Raw genomic sequence first — 18,087 nt, forward strand, 5'->3', positions numbered from 1 at the left:
CCAAATGAACAGTATAACCCTCAAAGTTTCTTTCTTATTGAACATTTTGAAAAATACTGGATCAGATGATATTTAAGGATCTTTCGGCCTTGGTATTTATTAATTATTTGGAAACCAGCAGTACTTGAAAAAGAGTTGAAACACAATAAGCAAAAATACTGGTAGGTGGTTAGCAAGGACGCTTGGCTATTTAAAATTTTGTCTAGAATGTGTGAAAAACTTTTTGAATATTACTGAATGAGTGACTGCCTCAATTTTGAATTAATTAATATTCTATTGTTTGTTTAACCCAGGGTTTCTCAGCTTTAACATTATTGACTTTTTGGACTAGATAATTCCTCATGGGAGGCTGTCCTGTGCATGTTTAGCAGCATCTCTGGCCTCTGCTAAGTAGGTCCCAGTAGCACCCCTCAACCCAGTCCTGACAATAAAGAACATGTCCAGACATTGCCAAAATTCTCCTTGGGGGCAGGTGGAAGGCAAAACAACCCTTGGTTGAGAACCTTTAGAATCCAAAAATGTTTAAGAAGAGTTAAGGTGATATTTTTAAATAAATCTTTGATAAATTTTGGTAAATGAGCATTTTAAGATATAGATGTTTAACAGATTATAAACACAGCAGTATTTTTCCAGCTATTTTTCCCTTTTTTTTTTTTTTTTGCAGGAGGTGGGAATCTCAAGACAATTAATTATATGACCCAGAAATGTAAAGTCGAGAGTAGGAACTTGTAAATTAAATCTTCCTGTTGCAGATGTATTTTATATACATACAATTTTTGCCAGGAATGTTCAAAGTGGCTCAGTCTCTGAAAGTTTATATCCAAGAAAGATGCGTCTTCTAAGCCAATGGCTTTTCCATATTCATATCCAGTTGAATTGAATGTCAGGAATAATACCATCCTTTTTATGTCTGTGGGGGCACATGATTTATGTAGCTTAAGTTATCATGTATGTTATCCTTACTTCCCTTTGAAATCTTTACATATTTGATTTTTTACTTTGAAGTTTTTTTCAATTAAGGGAATTTTGCTTCCATTCTTGACAAATTTATCAGGCATAGTATATTCTAAATACAGTTAGTTTTAAAGTTATGAGGATAGCCATGACTTCTTTGGAATGCAGTTATCAGGATGATAAATCAAGTACTTCTATCTGAAACCTAAACCATAAACCCGGTAGAATTTTAGAAATACCTTTATAGGACTCATCAAGATGTTTCATTAAAGTAAATCCAGGACGTTTTGCAAGTGGTCTTTTTCTTAATTTGAAGAGCTTGGTATGTCAGTTGTTTAAATCTGTTTAACAGCTTTAAAAATATTTTTTACATTGCCCTATTGAGTTAAACAAGTTTAGTTTACTTCAAATAGGTATGACTTTTTTTATTTAAAAATATCATTTAAATTTAGTTTTTTTAGTTCTCTATAATTTAAATCTTTGGTGAGTCTATATGTTTTTGTTTAAATTGTCATCAGGAATCATTTCTGACCTAATATTTGCATGATTAGCCCAACTATATTTGGGTTTTGACTTGTACTTATTTAACTTTAGTTATAACTAAGTTCCTTCTCTCTGAAGATGAAGGCATACACCATTCGTTGTTGAAAACTGAAATTTATGCATTGAGTTAAGTGTGTGTTGTCAATATGTGACTTGTTTTTGGAATATATAATTTTTTAATTGGTTTTGTTGAGATATAATTTACATGTAGTAAGATGAAATTTTAAGGGTATAATTTAAAATCGGCTCAGATATAACTTACATTAAAATTCACTAATTTTAAGTATTCCATTTGATGAGTTTTAACAACAACTTTATTGAGATATAATTTACATTCCATAAAATTCATGTTTTGTAGGTACATTTTGAGTTTTACTAAATTTATATCATCATGCAGATATCACTGAAATCTAGTTTTATTATACTTCCATCACCTAAAAAAATTCTCTCATGTCCTTTTGTAGTCAGTTTCTGCCCCCACCCCACTTGGCTAGTTTTGCTTTTCCTAGAATTTTCATATATACTCTTGCATCTGACATGTTTTTGAGGCTATCCATGTCGTTGCCTATATCAGTAGTTCATTCTTTTTTATTATTGAATAGTATTCCATGATTATTTATTCAGCTGAAGGATATTTAGATTGTGTCCAATTTTAAGTTAATAATGCTACTATGAATATTCCATTCAAGTCTTCCTCAATTTTACAAATAATATGTTTTTTATTTTTCTTGCATGGAATAGCGAGGTTATATCATGTATATATTTGACTTTTTAAGAAACTGCCACACTGACTATCATTTTATTGTTTGCGGGTTTCACTTTCTCTCTGTCCTCTCCAATGCTTAGTATTGTCAGTCTTTTTAATTTTAGCCATGTGTTTTTAATGGTATTTCATTGTTTTTTAATAGCTTTATTGAGATGCAATCCAGATACCATATAATTCATCCGTTTCACATGTACAGTTCTATGGCTTTTAGTATATTCAGAGTTGTGCAACCATCACAATTAATTTTAAAACATTTTCATCACCTCCTAAAGCCTGCACCTCTTGGCCATAATTCCCACACACATACAGCCGCAGCACTGGACAACCACTAATCTACTTTCTGTCTGTAGATCTACCTATACTGGACATTTCATAAATGGAATCAATACAGTCTGTGGTCCTTTGTGACTGGCTTCTTTCAATTTCATTTTCAAGGTTCATCAGTGTTATAGTATGTATCAGTACTTTATTTTTATTGCCCAATAATATTTCATTATGGATATACCACATTTTATTCATTCATCAGTTGATGGACATTTGGATTTCTTCCAAATTTGGGGCTATTATGAATAGTGCTGCTGTGAACATTTTTGTGCAAGTTTTTGTATTACATATGCTTTTATTTCTCTTGAGTATATATTGAGGCATAGAATTGCTGGAGCATATGGTAACTCTATGGTTAGCCTTTTGAGAAATTGCCAGACTGTTTTCCACTGTGGCTGTAGCATTTGACATTCGGAACAGCAGTGTTTGAGGGTTCCAGTTTCTCTACATCCTCATCAGCACTTAATGTGTCAGTTTGTATCTAGCCATCCTAGTAGATGTTAGGTGGTATCTCACTGTTTGTTTGCTTGTTTTTGAAGTATAATTGACATACAACATTACATTAGTTTCAGGTATACAACTTAATGATTCGACATTTGTATACATTTCAAAATGATCACCACAATAAGTCTGGTTACCATCTATCCCCATACAGTTACAAAATTTGCATATGTTGAAAACTTTTAAGATTGACTTTCTTAGCAGCTTTCAAACTTAAGATATATTATTGTTGATTATAGTAACTGTGCTGCATATAATATCCCCATAACGTATCCATTTTATATTTGACAATTTGTACCTCTTGATCCCCTGCATCCATTTGCCCTCTCCACAACCTTCCTCCCTTCTGGCAACTGTGAATCTGTTCTCTCTATCTATGAGTTTTGTTTTGTTGTGTTTGTTTGCTGTTGTTTTTTGTTGTTTTGAGATTACACATATAAGTGAAATTGCGTAGTATTTGTCTTTCTATGTCTGACTTATTTCACTTAACATGATTTCCTCAAGGTCCATCGATGTTATTGTAAATGGCAAGATTTTTTTAAATGTAGAATAGTATTCCATTGTGTGTGTGGCATTACATTTTCTTTATCCACTTAGCCATTGATAGACATATTTAGGATGTTAACATATCTTGACTATTGTAAATAATGCTGCAGTGAACATAGGAGTGCATATCTTTTTAAATTAGTGTTTTTGTTTTCTTTGGATAAATACCCAGAAGTAGAATTGCTAGATGATGATGTAGTTCTATTTAATTTTTTGAAGACCCTCCGTACTATTTTCCATAGTGGCTGCACCAATTTGTATTCTCACCAACAATGCACGAGGGTTCCTTTTTCTTTACATCCTCACCAGCACTTATTTCTTGCCCTTTTGATAAAACCATTTTGACAGGTGTCATTTTGGTTTTGATTTCCTTTTCTCTGATGGCTAATAATGTTGAATATCTTTTTGTGTACTTTTTAAAGGCCATTTGTTTATCTTCTTTGGAGAACTGTATTCAGCTCCTCTTCCCATTTTTAAATCAGACTATTCATCTTTTTATTATAGAAGTGTAATAATTTGTTGTATATTCAAGATGTAAGTCCCCTATCAGATATGATTTGCAAAGTTTTTTATTCTGTGGGTTATCTTTTCGTTTTCTTGATGGTATCCTTTGAGGCACAAAGTTTTTAATTTTGATGTCTGATTTATCTATTTTTTTTTGTTGTTGCTTATGCTTTTGATGTCCTATCTTAAGAAACCATTGTCTAATCCAAGGTCATGAAGATTTACACCTATGTTTTCTTCTAAGAGTTTTATAGTTTTAGTTCTTATATTTGTGTCTTTGGTCCATATGGAATTCATTTTTGTGTGTGATATGAGGTAAGAGTCCAGCCTTATTCTTTTGCATGTGGATATCTAGTTGTCCTACCACCATTTTTTGAAGAGACTGTTTTTTCCCCCCTCATTTAATTGTCTTGGCATTCTTTTAAAAATTTAGTTGCCTATAAATGTGAGAATTTATTTCTGGACTTTCATTTCTATTCCATGGATTTCTGTCTATGCCACTATCTCTGTGGTTTTAATTTGCATTTCCCGAACGATTAATAATGTTGAGTATCTTATTTTTGCCATTTATGTATCTTCTTTGGTAAAGAGGTGAAATTTCTTGCATTATTTTTAAAAATTAGTTTGACTTCAGTTATAAGTAGTTACAGTAGGTATGTATTTTGCAAATATTCCTCCTACATATTTTTAAGTTTCTTTTAGTGGCATAATTTCGGGTGGCGTATTCTGCTACCTTTCAGTGGATTCTAAAAGCTTGGCAACTGATGGACTAATAGGAAGATAAAGGTCTTGGAGATGGTGGTATAATTAACAATAGTAGGGGAGAAAATGAGGTCAGTGTGGGGTACAGATGGTCCCCTACTTAACGATCGTTTGACTTATGATTTTTCAGCTTTACAATGCTGCAAAAGTGATACACACATAGTAGAAACTGTACTTTGATTTTTGAATTTTGATTTTTTTTTTCCCTATAAGCTAACAGTATATGCAGAACTATACTCCCTTGTGTTGGTGGTCAGGGACAGTGAGCTGCAGATCACAGCCAGCCATGTGATCATGAGGATAAGCACCTGATTCTCTACAGTGTAGTAGTAAATTCATTTTCAACTTACAACATTTTCCACCTATGGTGGGTTTATCAGTATGTAACCCCGTCATGAGCCAAGAAGTATCTATATATCGAAATTGAGGTTCCTGACGTTATTCATATAGAAATGTACTTTTTGTTTCATCAGTCTGGAACCCTTTATTTCTTGATTTTCCTTCACCTCATCCTTTTTTCTTTTTCTTTGTGTCTTTCAAGTCTCAAATATCAGCTCAAGTATCACCTCCTAACATAGGGCATCCCTAAGCATCATATCTAATGTTGCCACCTCCAAACATCACTGCCTGTTATATTTCCCTGTTTTTCTTTCTATATATCCCTTTATCTGAAGTCATCTTATTGTGTGTGTGCGTGTTTTTATTATCTATTACTCTACCAGAATATAAGCTCCATTAAGACAGGATCCTTTTCTGTCTTGGTCTCCAGTATAATATGAACTTTTCCCCCTCTGAATTAGTTGTAGTTCTTATCTATCAAATTCTTTTTCGATTCTAAACTTCTCATTTTCTTGGCATCGTAAACTATTCATAATGTTTAAAATTAATCCAAAAGTTGTAGTTAAAACAAAGAAAAAGAAATTGCATTTCTATTTGAACCTTAATCTAGAAGTCAAGGAGTAGCATTAAAAATAATCTGCAAAAGGATCTTAACCTTTTTAAAAAGCTTTTAAACCAATTATGTTTACTTCTTTCTCAACACTAATTTCAGGTAATTTGTATTGATTTTAATTGATGTCCATCAGAGATGGGAGGCATGTGTATTTTTACTACACACTGAGAAATCCTCGCCGTCTGCAAACAGATTTGGATATCATATTGAATTAACCTTTCTCTCTCATTTTCTATCTGAAAAAAAACACTGCAGACTTTCATACTTGGTTGTCTCTTTTCTGTTTTACAGAGTAAGAAAGTTAGCCTGAGTTCTTGAAAAACCAGAGAAGAGAAACTGAGAGGATAGTAGACAAAGTCTTTCCAATTTACATAATGTAAGTTCTTTTCACTATTCTTGGCCTGAATCTTGTGTTAGCTGACAAAGCTGTTTCTATGGGAACAAATAGTCCAACTTCTTAGAATGTCAGAGGAATGCTGATCATTTAAAATGAGACTTCCCAGCTGCTGCTCAAAAGACATCATTTGTGGGAGAAGGGGAGGAAGGATGTATTGAAAAAAAAATCTAGAGTTCTGGACACTAGTGTAGACCAACCATGTTTATCCATATGAAGTATGTTTTACAGATTCCTCTGTCTAAAAATTAGAATACTGAGTATGTAGGAAATTTTTTTCCTGGAAACCTGTCATGTTCCCAGCTCTCACACAAATGGTTCTGTTTCTTGGTGTGGAGTTTGCAATGGGCCTCTATTCCTCAAGCTGTTTCAGCCCACCCCCTTCCGCCACTCCCTCCCCCCCTCCCCCCCCCGCCCCCCCCCCCCCCCCCCCGCTCCCATTCTTAATCATTTGTACTATTGAAGCTTATTTAGCTTCATTTTACCCCCTTTTCCTATAACCAGTTCATATAGACAAAGCCCTTTTCTCCCCACTAGTTTGAAGTTAGCATTGAAACAGCTTTGGCTTGCCTACCTGAAAATTTATTTTCTTGGGGACTATATAAAGAGTTTTGATTGATTCTTTTCTTATTTAATTTTTTTCCCCATTGGTGAGGGGTATGATCTGGGACTCTGATGAGGATTTGAAATGTGAGTTTTTGAGGCATTTTAAAAACAATTTATTTACAATTAGGGGATTGAAAAGAGAGGAATATTCTTAGGGTCAGCAACATTTAACTTTATTATCTGCATAGGTGGTCTTTTATTTACATATTTACTAAACTAGAGGTAATTCTCTAGTCATTTATCAGCTTCAGAATTTCTGAATTGTCAAAGGACTTTTCTCTCTCTCTCTCTCTCTTTTTTTTTTTTTGGGAGAGGGAGAATATAATTCTTTTGGACTGGGACTCTTGATATGTATTGATTACATATATGAGCTAAAGTATTCATGGTTTGCCAGTTTAAAAATTATGATGATCTTAGTGCTAAAACTGTAGGACACAGCATAAAGTTTCTGATTCTGGAAAAACTTTTTAAATCTTTCATAGCCCTCATGAATTAACTTGTGAGCCTTATCTTTTGGAGCGTTGCATGATTTTTTAACCGAGGTGGTCTGGAAAAAACTTCTTGAAGGAACAGGGACTCGTGATAGTTCTTGAACGTAGAAGAGGAAAGGAGAAGCAGTTCATGTGTCTTAGTTCATTAAGACATTGAGCAGGAAGGAAAACCATATAGGATAAGAACAAACAAGGAAGCTGACTTAGAAAGCTAGTACAGGTAAGTGTAAAAGGTGCAATTAGAAAGTTTGAGTTTACCTTGTGAGTTTGGACTCTATTCTCCATGCAATATGAAATCCATTAGAGGTTCTAAATAGGAGTGATTTGCTCATATACTTAATTCAGCATTTATCTCTCACTTGATATCAGAGCCACAGAGATGCGTAAGAGAGATTCTGCTGATTAGACCATTACCTGTGGGAACATTAATGTGTCCCAAACTAAACCCATGTAATTTCTCACCTCTTCTATCTAATTCTCCTTCTCCTGTATTCTCTATCTTAATGACTTTGCCTTCTACCTGCTGACCCAAAGATAGTGGCCCTGGAGTCACACTGCCTGGGTTCATATTCTGAAGTGTCCTGTCTGCTTGGCCCTGTGCTAGGCAGTGTCACAGATCTAGACATGAGTCGGCCTGGTTCCTGGCCTCCAAGGGCTTCTAGTCTGCAAACAGAGACACAAGTTTGATAGATGTGACAGGGACTGTGGGATTCCGGTGGAGGCATCTATCTAGTTTGAAGAGTCATGGAAATCCAGAATGTATTTGAGCTGAGACTTAAAAGGAGAGTAGGCAAGGATTAGAGTCTGGAAAGTCTGATTCTGGAGCCTGTTCTCTTAAATATTCTGTTTTCTTGGATAACTGGATAGATAATAGTGACATTAATTAGGATTGAGAATGGAGAAAGAGACTCAAGGAGAACATGAGGAGATTAAAAGGAAATATGAGTTTAATTGTGGGCATATTAATGTCTGGATCTCTGTAGGACATTTTAGTAGATAGACTAATAGGCAGAGATCCTGTCCCTATAACCCTAGTACCTAACTAGGGGTAAATGCTTAATTCAATTTATGTACAAATCATTGCTTTTTTCTAATGTTTGATGGTTTTCCTGCTTCCTTGAGAATTAAAGACTTACATTTAAGACCTTTTATAAGTTGAACCCAAACTTTGTAGCTACTGTCCTGTTGTACAAGTTGACTGTCCTGTTGTACAAGTTGACTTCCACTGTTCTCTTAACACACATTGACTGCTTTAGTTCAAGTAGCCCTATTTGTACTTTCCCACTCCATTTATCTCCCTGCCTTTTGGTTCATACTGCCTCTTCCTTATTCCTCCATTCGATCTTCAGGGCCTTCACTCCTCATTCCTCTTCTACAAAATAAGCATATTGAATATAGTCTCCTTCAAAGAAAAGAAGGTCTTTTGACAACTCAGAAGCTGGTAAATGACTGAACTAGAGAATTATCTCCTTTTATGTAAATAAAAACTACCTTATGCAGAGTTAAATGAGGATTAAATGAATAAATGTTTAAGATGCTCAGTAAATGTAATAATTCCTACTTCTACCACTATTACTATTATTACTATTTCTACCTTTTTCTCCTCTTCCTCTCCTCTTATTACCCTGTTATATGAGCTACAGACACCAAGTTCTAGTATTTCTATAAGCAGTATACTTCTTTAATATAACTTCTTCATTTCACTGTCTACACAGTTCAGGATCCCATTTCTTACAGTTGCCTTAAACTGGTCTCATTGCCACCCTCAGTCAGTCTTCTACACTTATACCAGAGTGTATTTCTCTAAAAGTGAATGTGATCATGTTGCTTTAAGTCCTGTAATGATTCTTACTACTTTGAGGATAAAGGTCACAGTCTTAGCTGTTAAATTCTTCTCAGTCTGGTGTCCTGCTGGCCTTTCCAGTTTATCCTTATTCATGTGTGACATGCTGTCATTGTCCTATCCAGTCTTATTGCATTCTAATCTGCCTTTGTGGAAGAGCAGTAGTCTGATACTCTTCCTTTTTATTGATCATGTGGTTCCCTCTGCCTGGAACAGATTCTTCTATTTGGCTAATATTTCATTCTTTGAAATGCTTCTCAAAGAAATTCATCTTTATATTTTTAGTGTTATGTCTCCTTACCACAGGCTAAGTTTTAGTCCATGGTCTGTGCATACTATTTGAATTTATGACATTTCTAAGTTTAGATGAACAAATATTTCATGTATATTCCTATATTAGATGTATTGTGTTAAGTATTGGTGGCTACAAATATCTAACATTATCCCTTTCTTTAACAAGTTTAGATTCTAGTGAGGAGAAACCAACTGGGGAAGTATAATCTATCATTTTTCTTTCTTTCTTTTTTTTTTTTTTTTTCTTTTTTCTGTCTTTCCCAGTAGACTATGAACACTCCACGGGAGATGACCAAAATGGAATTTTAAGCAGATTAATATCAAGTTGCAGAAATTTTTCTGAGGGTAAAAGACTATATCCAGATAGACAAGCATGGTAGCGATCCAAGCATGAGAACTCTTACCCAGATTGCCTGGCCTAGACTCTCTTACATGCTCTCTAAACCCCACCACCCCCAAAGATCTAGTAAAGTGAATATGGACATAGCCTTACAGTTTTTAAGCTGACAGTTTTAATTCAGGTCATAATATTTTTAGATTATCATCTAAAGTAAAATATACATCATTCATTATTAAATTTGATTTTTAGTATTCAGTAAATATTACAAATAAACAAAATTGAGAGTTTTAATTTTCTGGAAATATGTACTCTCCTAGATATTGACAATTAAAATTAAGCACAGCACTACAGTAACTCCTACACAAATTTCTGTTTACTTGTAATGAAAATATCAAATAAGCTGACTTTGCATTTGCATATTATTAATATATGAACTTAAGAATTGCCTAATACCCTTCTAATAGCTGTTATTTTCATGAAAAAAGAAGGCAGTCTAATGAAAAATAAGGTATTAATGTGTAGCGCACATAGTTATAAATAAAGAACTTTGCTAAGATTTGGATAGAAGACAGAAAAATCTCCCAAAATTCTTGCAAATTGTAATTCTAGTGGCTTATGTAGCTTGCATCTATTCATTTCCTTGATTGTTGGTCTAGTGGCTTTTTTAGTAGTCTAGGTGGGTTTGTGTTAAGTAGTCTGTGACAAGATGTTTGTATGAGAGAATATTGGCTGGTATTAGGAATGTTATTTGAAACAGCTTTTGCTTAGTTGGCATGTGCTCTAACCTATTTTCTGAAAGGATGCTCAACTCGAGGAGGTAGTAGGGTTATTATTGTAAATATTTTTAAAGTCTTGAGCAAAAGAAGACTAATTAGATTTAATGTGTGGGTTTTCACATATATAAACAATCCGCCTATTTTTGTCTAAAATATGTTGAAGGATTTTTAAACTATGAGAATCAAATTATTACTAAAAATTAACATAAATATATATTTTTCATCTTAAAATTTGCATACATTATCTCATTTAAAACTCAGAACAATCCTATGAATAAATTTTTCAAAAGAATCTAAGACAAGAGAGAAACTGACTCGTCTTAAATCATAAAGCTAGAGGAAGTGTCACAGCCAGAATTCATGTTCAGTTTTCTGGTCTCCAAGTATACTATATTCTTATTTACTTATAGTATGACTTAAAGATTTTTTGGACTAGTAACAGTTACCATTTTTTCTGAACAAATCCTCATAAAGAATTAACCTTAATTCTTTTTGTTCATGTGACCAGTTATAGAGACTGATAACCCACGTAGTCTTTTTCTCACTTAATGTAGTTTTATCCTATAAATGCCTTAGCTGCTAATTAAAATTTCTTTGTTATTAGGTATCTTCTTCATCTTATAAATTCCTGATGTTAATTGTTCTGAGAATACTAACTTTACCGCAAGTGAGCCACCAACATAGCATGCGTGCTATCTATGTGCCAGTTTCTTTAGCAGTTAACTAGGAAGTTATTTCAATATCACTTGTATTGAGTGGACTGTGTTGAGACAACTGTACAAAGATGATTAGAACATCTTTATATCGTAAGCAACCTGTTCTCTACGAAACTAGTAGACAAAACTTTCCTACTTTCCCACTTTACTAAACTTTCCAATATTTCATTTTTCTCTAGCTATAAAATAACAGTACGCTACCAATTCTTGGGAGGGAACCTTTTTTTTTTTTGGCAGGGCCCGGGGAGGGCACCTTGATTTCCTTAGCATTATTTCTAAAATGAAAGGAAAGTATTTAACCTATACAGCAAAATAATAATATATACTTATGGAATATTTTCTATATTGTGTAGAGATTAGAAATGGGCTACGTAAAATTTTTTATATTGTAATTCTTATACTTTTTTTCCCCCATCTTTCCCCTTAGATTTCCTTCATGGATACATTTTCATAGCATTATTATATGATGTAAGAAGTTTTGTGTGTTTTTTTGAAGTAACATGGATTTTATACTACAGAATCAAGATATTGGCTTTATAGGAAAAATTGATTTATAAAAGTGGTTCAGGTTTTTATAGATAACCATGACAACATCCCATATGAATGGGCATGTTACTGAGGAATCAGACAGCGAAGTAAAAAATGTTGGTCTTGCATCACCAGAGGAACACCAGAAGCACCGAGAGATGGCTGTTGACTGCCCTGGAGATTTGGGCACCAGAATGATGCCAGTCCGGCGAAGTGCACAGTTGGAGCGTATTCGGCAGCAACAGGAGGACATGAGGCGTAGGCGAGAAGAAGAAGGGAAAAAACAAGAACTCGACCTTAATTCTTCCATGAGACTTAAGAAACTAGCCCAAATTCCTCCAAAAACTGGAATAGATAACCCTATATTTGATACAGAGGAAGGCATTGTCTTAGAAAGTCCCCATTATGCTGTGAAAATACTAGGTAAGTTAAAACAGTAGAATAGTAGAAAATGTTTTGCTTTTATTTCTCTTTCCTTAATATAAAATGTATATAGGAAGGAAGAGGGGTATAAGAGAATGTAAATACTAGCATTTTGAATTCAAACCAGGATCATTTCTTTTCTTGGAAAGGTCATATAACCATCATTGTTTGCTAGTAGCCATGTAGAGCTAAAGCATTAATGTTCCAATCTCTACAATATGATTTTTAGATGTAGTCTTGGAATTAAAAATTTCTACATGTGATCTAAAATTTAAAGCCTTGAAATTCACCTTTTATTTTAAACTCAACCTTTTATCTCAAAATTATTCAAAAGCAGTTTTCAGATTTTAAATTTCTGATTTTATTAAGGTTTGTAAAATAGTAATATTAATATCTGTAGCTTAAAATCTATTTGATTTTCTTTAATGTCATTAAAAAGAACTGGTCTTTTATATGACATAACACAGAAAACATGGCTCAGAATTCCCTATACTATTTATGCTCACTTCCATTCTGTGAAAAAAAGAAAAAACCATAAAACTAGTGCTATGAGATGTTAATAGATATAAACCAAAAATAAAGTTCTGTGATCAAATGTATTTTGAGTATAGTGGGTTATCTAAGTTAAACAGCTGCTTATTACAGGACTTTTTAGAGTCTTTAGAATGCTAATAGGGATTTTGAATCTTTAATAGAGATTAACGTCAAATGTAAATTTCCAAACAGAATATTTGATCATTGAATTTACTGCCCTTTCATCCTGCACACAAGAGTGATCACTGAACTAATGTTAGGAATATATATTAATTTATGTTTCCATAAAACTAGGCTAACTCAGTAGAAGTATTTTATTTCTTGGCAGTTAATTATTTATAGATATGAAAAGAGAGAGACCTCCACTTTTCTGTAGAAGGAGAGTTTTTGTTATTTTTGCCATTCATTTGTCTATTGACCTCAGTACTAGGTGCTATAGCAAACACCATTCTATGTACTATCCACAATAATCCTATTAATAGGGCTCTATAATCTCCATTTTCGAGATAAAGAAATTGAACCTCAGTTAAATCTCTTGTTTAAGACTCCAGTCTAATAAGTGGTAGAGCCAAGTTGGGGTCTGGATATGCAGTTAGTATACTATACAGAGCAGAGGGTTTAAGTGGAAACTGAGATCTAACTTGTTCTTTACTCACTGAACCAGAGCTCTGGCTACCAAGAATGCAATACCTTTTTCTGCTTTGCCCAAAGGTACCATATATACTAGATTTGCACCTCACTAAGTCTACATTCTAAGTCTCAAGCTGCTTCTACTACTTCACATCATCTGTTGTTTTTTTTAAATACCTTTATCAAGGATCCACATTTCTTGACAGAAAGCAATGTACATGCTTCTCTAGTGTTTTAAGAAATCATAGACATGTTCAATGATAGTGATGTCTGCCAAATGCCTTCAGATGTTATAGTGAAGGGGAAAAGATTACATATTTTTTTACAGCTTTATTGAAATGTAATAGACAGTTTCTCATATTTACATTGTACATTCAGTGAGTTTTCAGTTATAGTTGGCATATAATAATATATTTCAGTTGTACAGCATAGTGAAGATTACATATTTTTAATACATTTATCTGAAGGAATTTTATGCTCTTTTTTTTCCTGAGAGTTTTGTTAGACTAAAAATATTTCATTCCCAGCCGCCTCTTACTGGCCCTCATATTCTACCACCTCATTTTTTTAAATTAAAATATCCCGGAAATATTCTCTATGACTTGGAAAAAATTTACATTATAGCGTATCCATCCCACGCCTGAATGATTCTTCTATTTTTCTGTTTAAATTTCTTTAAGATTAATGTATTTGTTTATTTGCTTTACCTATATCAGGCATAAATGTTCATATAATAGGTAAGATTTATAAAATCAAAGTAAAGAAACAAATACAGCTTAAGCCACATTCACTTAGGGAATATATAAGCGTGGAAAATTGGAGAGCATTTCTCTTAAATTTTTCGTTTTTTCCTATTTCTGTTTTTTTTTTTGTTGAGTCACTTACTTACCTATAAATATAGGTTAAAGGACAGCTATATATTTTTCCAACTTGCAATCCACTGTGGCTTGCAAAAATACTTTTTTGCAATCCTTGAATTTAAGACTGTTTTACATATTTCATTTTAAAGTAACTTGAAATGTACCAGGTCTCTGTAATTCATTTTTTGAATAGGAGAATATTTAATATGTTGAGAAATAAGTGATAGATTTAATGCTAATACATGCAACACAAATGTGTTGATTGTAGGAAACATGGAAAGTTAGTGTAAGTTATAAAGTTGTTATTGTCAATCAAAGCTTTAGTTTTTGAATATACTCAGTTGTAAGTTTTCCTTTTAAAATGAAATTTAATAGCTTTGTACCGAACATTTTTTTCCCTGTTCATAATTTGCAAATACATCATATTATGAAGGAAGTACTCCCTTAAAGTTGTATGTTGTCTCCCTGCTAGTATTTTAATACACACATACTGGGAGACAACTTCTCAGCCTTTTTCACAGCCAGAAACAGCAACCTTGTTTTAAATAAGGAAAGGATGGGGCAGCTGATTTATTTCTTTCAGAGGGAGACTTCAGTTTCCAAATGATACATCATCATTTATCTGTGAGTAGAGAAAATATTCTTTTAAGAATTAAAAATGTGATTAGAAAGGTTAGATACTTTGGGTGTTTGTTTTTAATGAAAGTATTTATAAATTTGGCACTGTATAGTAATAACAGTGCAGGTAGGGAATTGCTAGAAAATATTTAGAAAGGATGAACTGAATTTTATTGTTTAAAATCAGCCAGAACCTTATTGGAAACTAGGAAATAGGAAAAAAAATAAAACTAGAAAGTAGTGATGTGAGAACTTAATTCCAAATGAGTAATTGATATTAGTATTATAAATTATAAGAATTTTGATTAAGGAAGCTTTCCTTAAAATTGACATGTTATTAAAACTTGCTTTGCTACAAAAAAAAAATGTCATTGTCTAGTTCTCTTTCATAAGCAGAGCAAACTACCTTGTGAGAGAAATCTAGAGAAAAGAACAGAATACAGATTAAAATGGGATGAGGTACAATAGGATCATTTTCAGTTATCTCTAGATTATAGATTTCACTGTTTTGGTTTTTGTATTCATAGATAAGTAATTTGAGGCCACTGTTGTGGACAACTAAATATAGTCAACAGAATATTTAAAGGGAATATACACAGAAACACCGTAGTCTATCATATATATGACTGACTATATGATAACTGCATCTTTAAAAGGACCTTAGGACAGGTTCATCTACACCCATGGTGAGCATTCTGTTTTTTGTTTTAATAAGGAAAGTTGTGATGAGGGGCTTTCTGATTTATACCAGATAAGATTAGTGTGAAGAAAAAAGTAAAAAAGATACACCAAGGGCAAGAAAACTATGATGAATAAAATATTTTTGTAACATTAATAATAGTATGTTTCAATCTTAATTAGTGTCTACATATTTTCTTGCCAGATGTCTCTGGCAAAAATTTTCAAACTATTAAACCAAGAGTACTAATGTATTTGATGTTGTAAAATAACATATCTCTATATTTCTGACGATATTTGACTTTTGATTGACCATGGGATATTCTGGAATATTGCCGAATTGTGATAAACTTAATTTTAAGATTGGCTTTTAAAATAAAGTTCATTTAAAGACAACAGACAAAATTCCGGTGCCAATAAACCTTGAGGTCAGCCTACTTCTGAGAAATTAATTATTCTTGCTATTAAATTTATGCTGAATTGCAATAGATATTTCCAGACTTTATTAGCCATTCTTTAAGGGACTTTTTTTCCAGAAGTGAACTTATTAGACCTATTGGTACTAAGTTTAATGTTCAAAATGTTGGCACCATTTAAAAGTTTTCTGATTTGTTAAGATTGCTAAAATTAGAGCTAACCTAAAATAAGATTTTAAAAATTCTTTAGAATATGGGTATGTATGTAATATTTAGTTGTTAAATATTCCTAATTTTACTGAAAAATAGTTGGCTATACCATTCAGCCTTTGACACAACATCATTCCACCTATTAAGTAATAATACATTTTAACTTTTTCCCTCTTGCAGAGTTGCATCATTCTGTTATGATATGTTCAGAAATGCATGACATCATTGCGTATTTACTAGTGCAGGGTATCTGGAGTCAGATGTAGAGTTTAAATACTTTTTATCTTCACTTACTTGCTGTTAACCTTAGATGAATTACCTTTTAGGATTTTCTTGAGGCCAAAAGAGAAAATGTTTTTTAAGCATGTGACAGTGTTGGTTTCACTAAAATCGAACTTTTTTAAGAACCAGAAGCCTCCAGAGAGATCATTTAATTTTCTTGTCAGTGAAATTAATTTGTGGATCTTAAACAGTAGTTTTTTATTTTATTTTTAAAAATATACAGTTCATGAGTATTTAGTATACTCACAAAATTGAGCAACAGCCAGCATTGTATAATTCCAGAGTACTTTTGTTAACCCCAAAAGAAAAATTATACCCATTAGAAATCACTTCCTATTCTCCTCTCCCTCTGACCCCTTACAACGCTAATCCACCTTCTGTCTGTGAATTTGTTTGTTCAGGGCATTCATATAACAGAATCATACAGTACGTGACCTTTTGTGACTGTTTTTTTTTCCCACATAGCATAATGTTTTAAAGGTTTATCCACACTGTAAGATGAAGCAGTTCTTCATTACTTTTTATGGCTGGATAATAGTCCATTGTAGGGCTATACCACATTTTGTTTATTCATCTCGATAGAACATTTGGATTGTTTCTACCTTTTGGCTAGTATTGTTAGAAATAGTACTGTTATGAAATTCATGTACAAGTTTTTGTTTGAACAGCTGTTTTTAATTCTTTTGGATATATAATTAGGAATAGAATTGCTGGGTCACATGGTAATTCTGTGTTTAACTTACTGACGAACTGCCATATCTTCCACAGTATCTGCACTGTTTTACATTCTCACCAGCAATGCGTGGGGGTTCCCGTTTCTCTACATCCTTGCTTCTACTTGTTATTATAAGTCTTAATTTTAGCCATGTTATCAACCAGTATTTTTTAAGTACAAGAATAAAATAGAAAATGTTAAACTACATTATATTGCACATAAGTATTCATAAATCTTATTTCAAGTAGGTGTGTATACTGGTTTGAGAAATTTAAAAATATGTATTTTTTAAATAGATCACCAACAAAAGTTTGAGAAATACTCTCCTAGTCAAACCCACTTATTTTATTAAAAGGCCCAGAGACTTTAAGTAGGTTATCCAGTCAGGTATTCCGACTCCAAATTTGCAGCTTTTTTTCTTCTCACCAAACTCCTTTCAGTTTCATACAGAGAAAAATCATGAAGCGTTGGTACTGAAGTCACTTCTCATATTTAGTGGTAAAGTGTCTCTCTCAACTATCTTTGCTTGTATACTTGTCTAGTATTTCTTTTTAATTTGTAACCCAATTTGTTAATGAGTAATTATTGTTCAGGATCTTTCATGAGATACTGATTGTTTTAATAAATTCATTTTGACCTAATCTGAAAACCAAAATTCAGAGTTCTAAATTTTATGTTTTTAAATTTAAAAAGAAAAAAAAAACAAGACTACTCTATTTAAGCAAAAATTTCCTGAATGAAAGATCTAATTTTGATTCAGCAGATAGATATACTGGAAACTGATATACTTTCCTCATACTAACTAATATTAAGTTTCTCATCTCAATATTCAATTCGACCATAAAGCTTAGGGGAAAAAGAAATCGTAAAAAGCTTCAGAA

General features: G+C 32.8%; 1 protein-coding gene across 8 annotated transcripts in view; it reads left to right on the forward strand.

The window, feature by feature from the left end:
• The window catches only part of MPP5 (membrane palmitoylated protein 5), a 77,811-nt gene that overhangs the window by 16,158 nt on the left and 43,566 nt on the right, over nt 1-18,087 (forward strand). For 3 of the 8 annotated variants that reach the window (XM_016131265.2, XM_036218028.1, XM_036218029.1), the window contains exons 2-3: nt 6,144-6,228; nt 11,740-12,263. In XM_016131265.2, the coding sequence (XP_015986751.1) occupies nt 11,897-12,263 (367 nt within the window). In that variant the 5' untranslated portion in view covers nt 6,144-6,228; nt 11,740-11,896. The remainder of the gene's footprint in view (nt 1-6,143; nt 6,229-11,739; nt 12,264-18,087) is intronic. The other 5 variants (XM_036218032.1, XM_036218031.1, XM_036218033.1 and 2 more) reach the window with 3 other exon arrangements.

The sequence above is a fragment of the Rousettus aegyptiacus genome, unplaced genomic scaffold, assembly GCF_014176215.1.
Source record: "Rousettus aegyptiacus isolate mRouAeg1 unplaced genomic scaffold, mRouAeg1.p scaffold_m13_p_3, whole genome shotgun sequence".
NCBI lineage: Eukaryota > Metazoa > Chordata > Mammalia > Chiroptera > Pteropodidae > Rousettus > Rousettus aegyptiacus.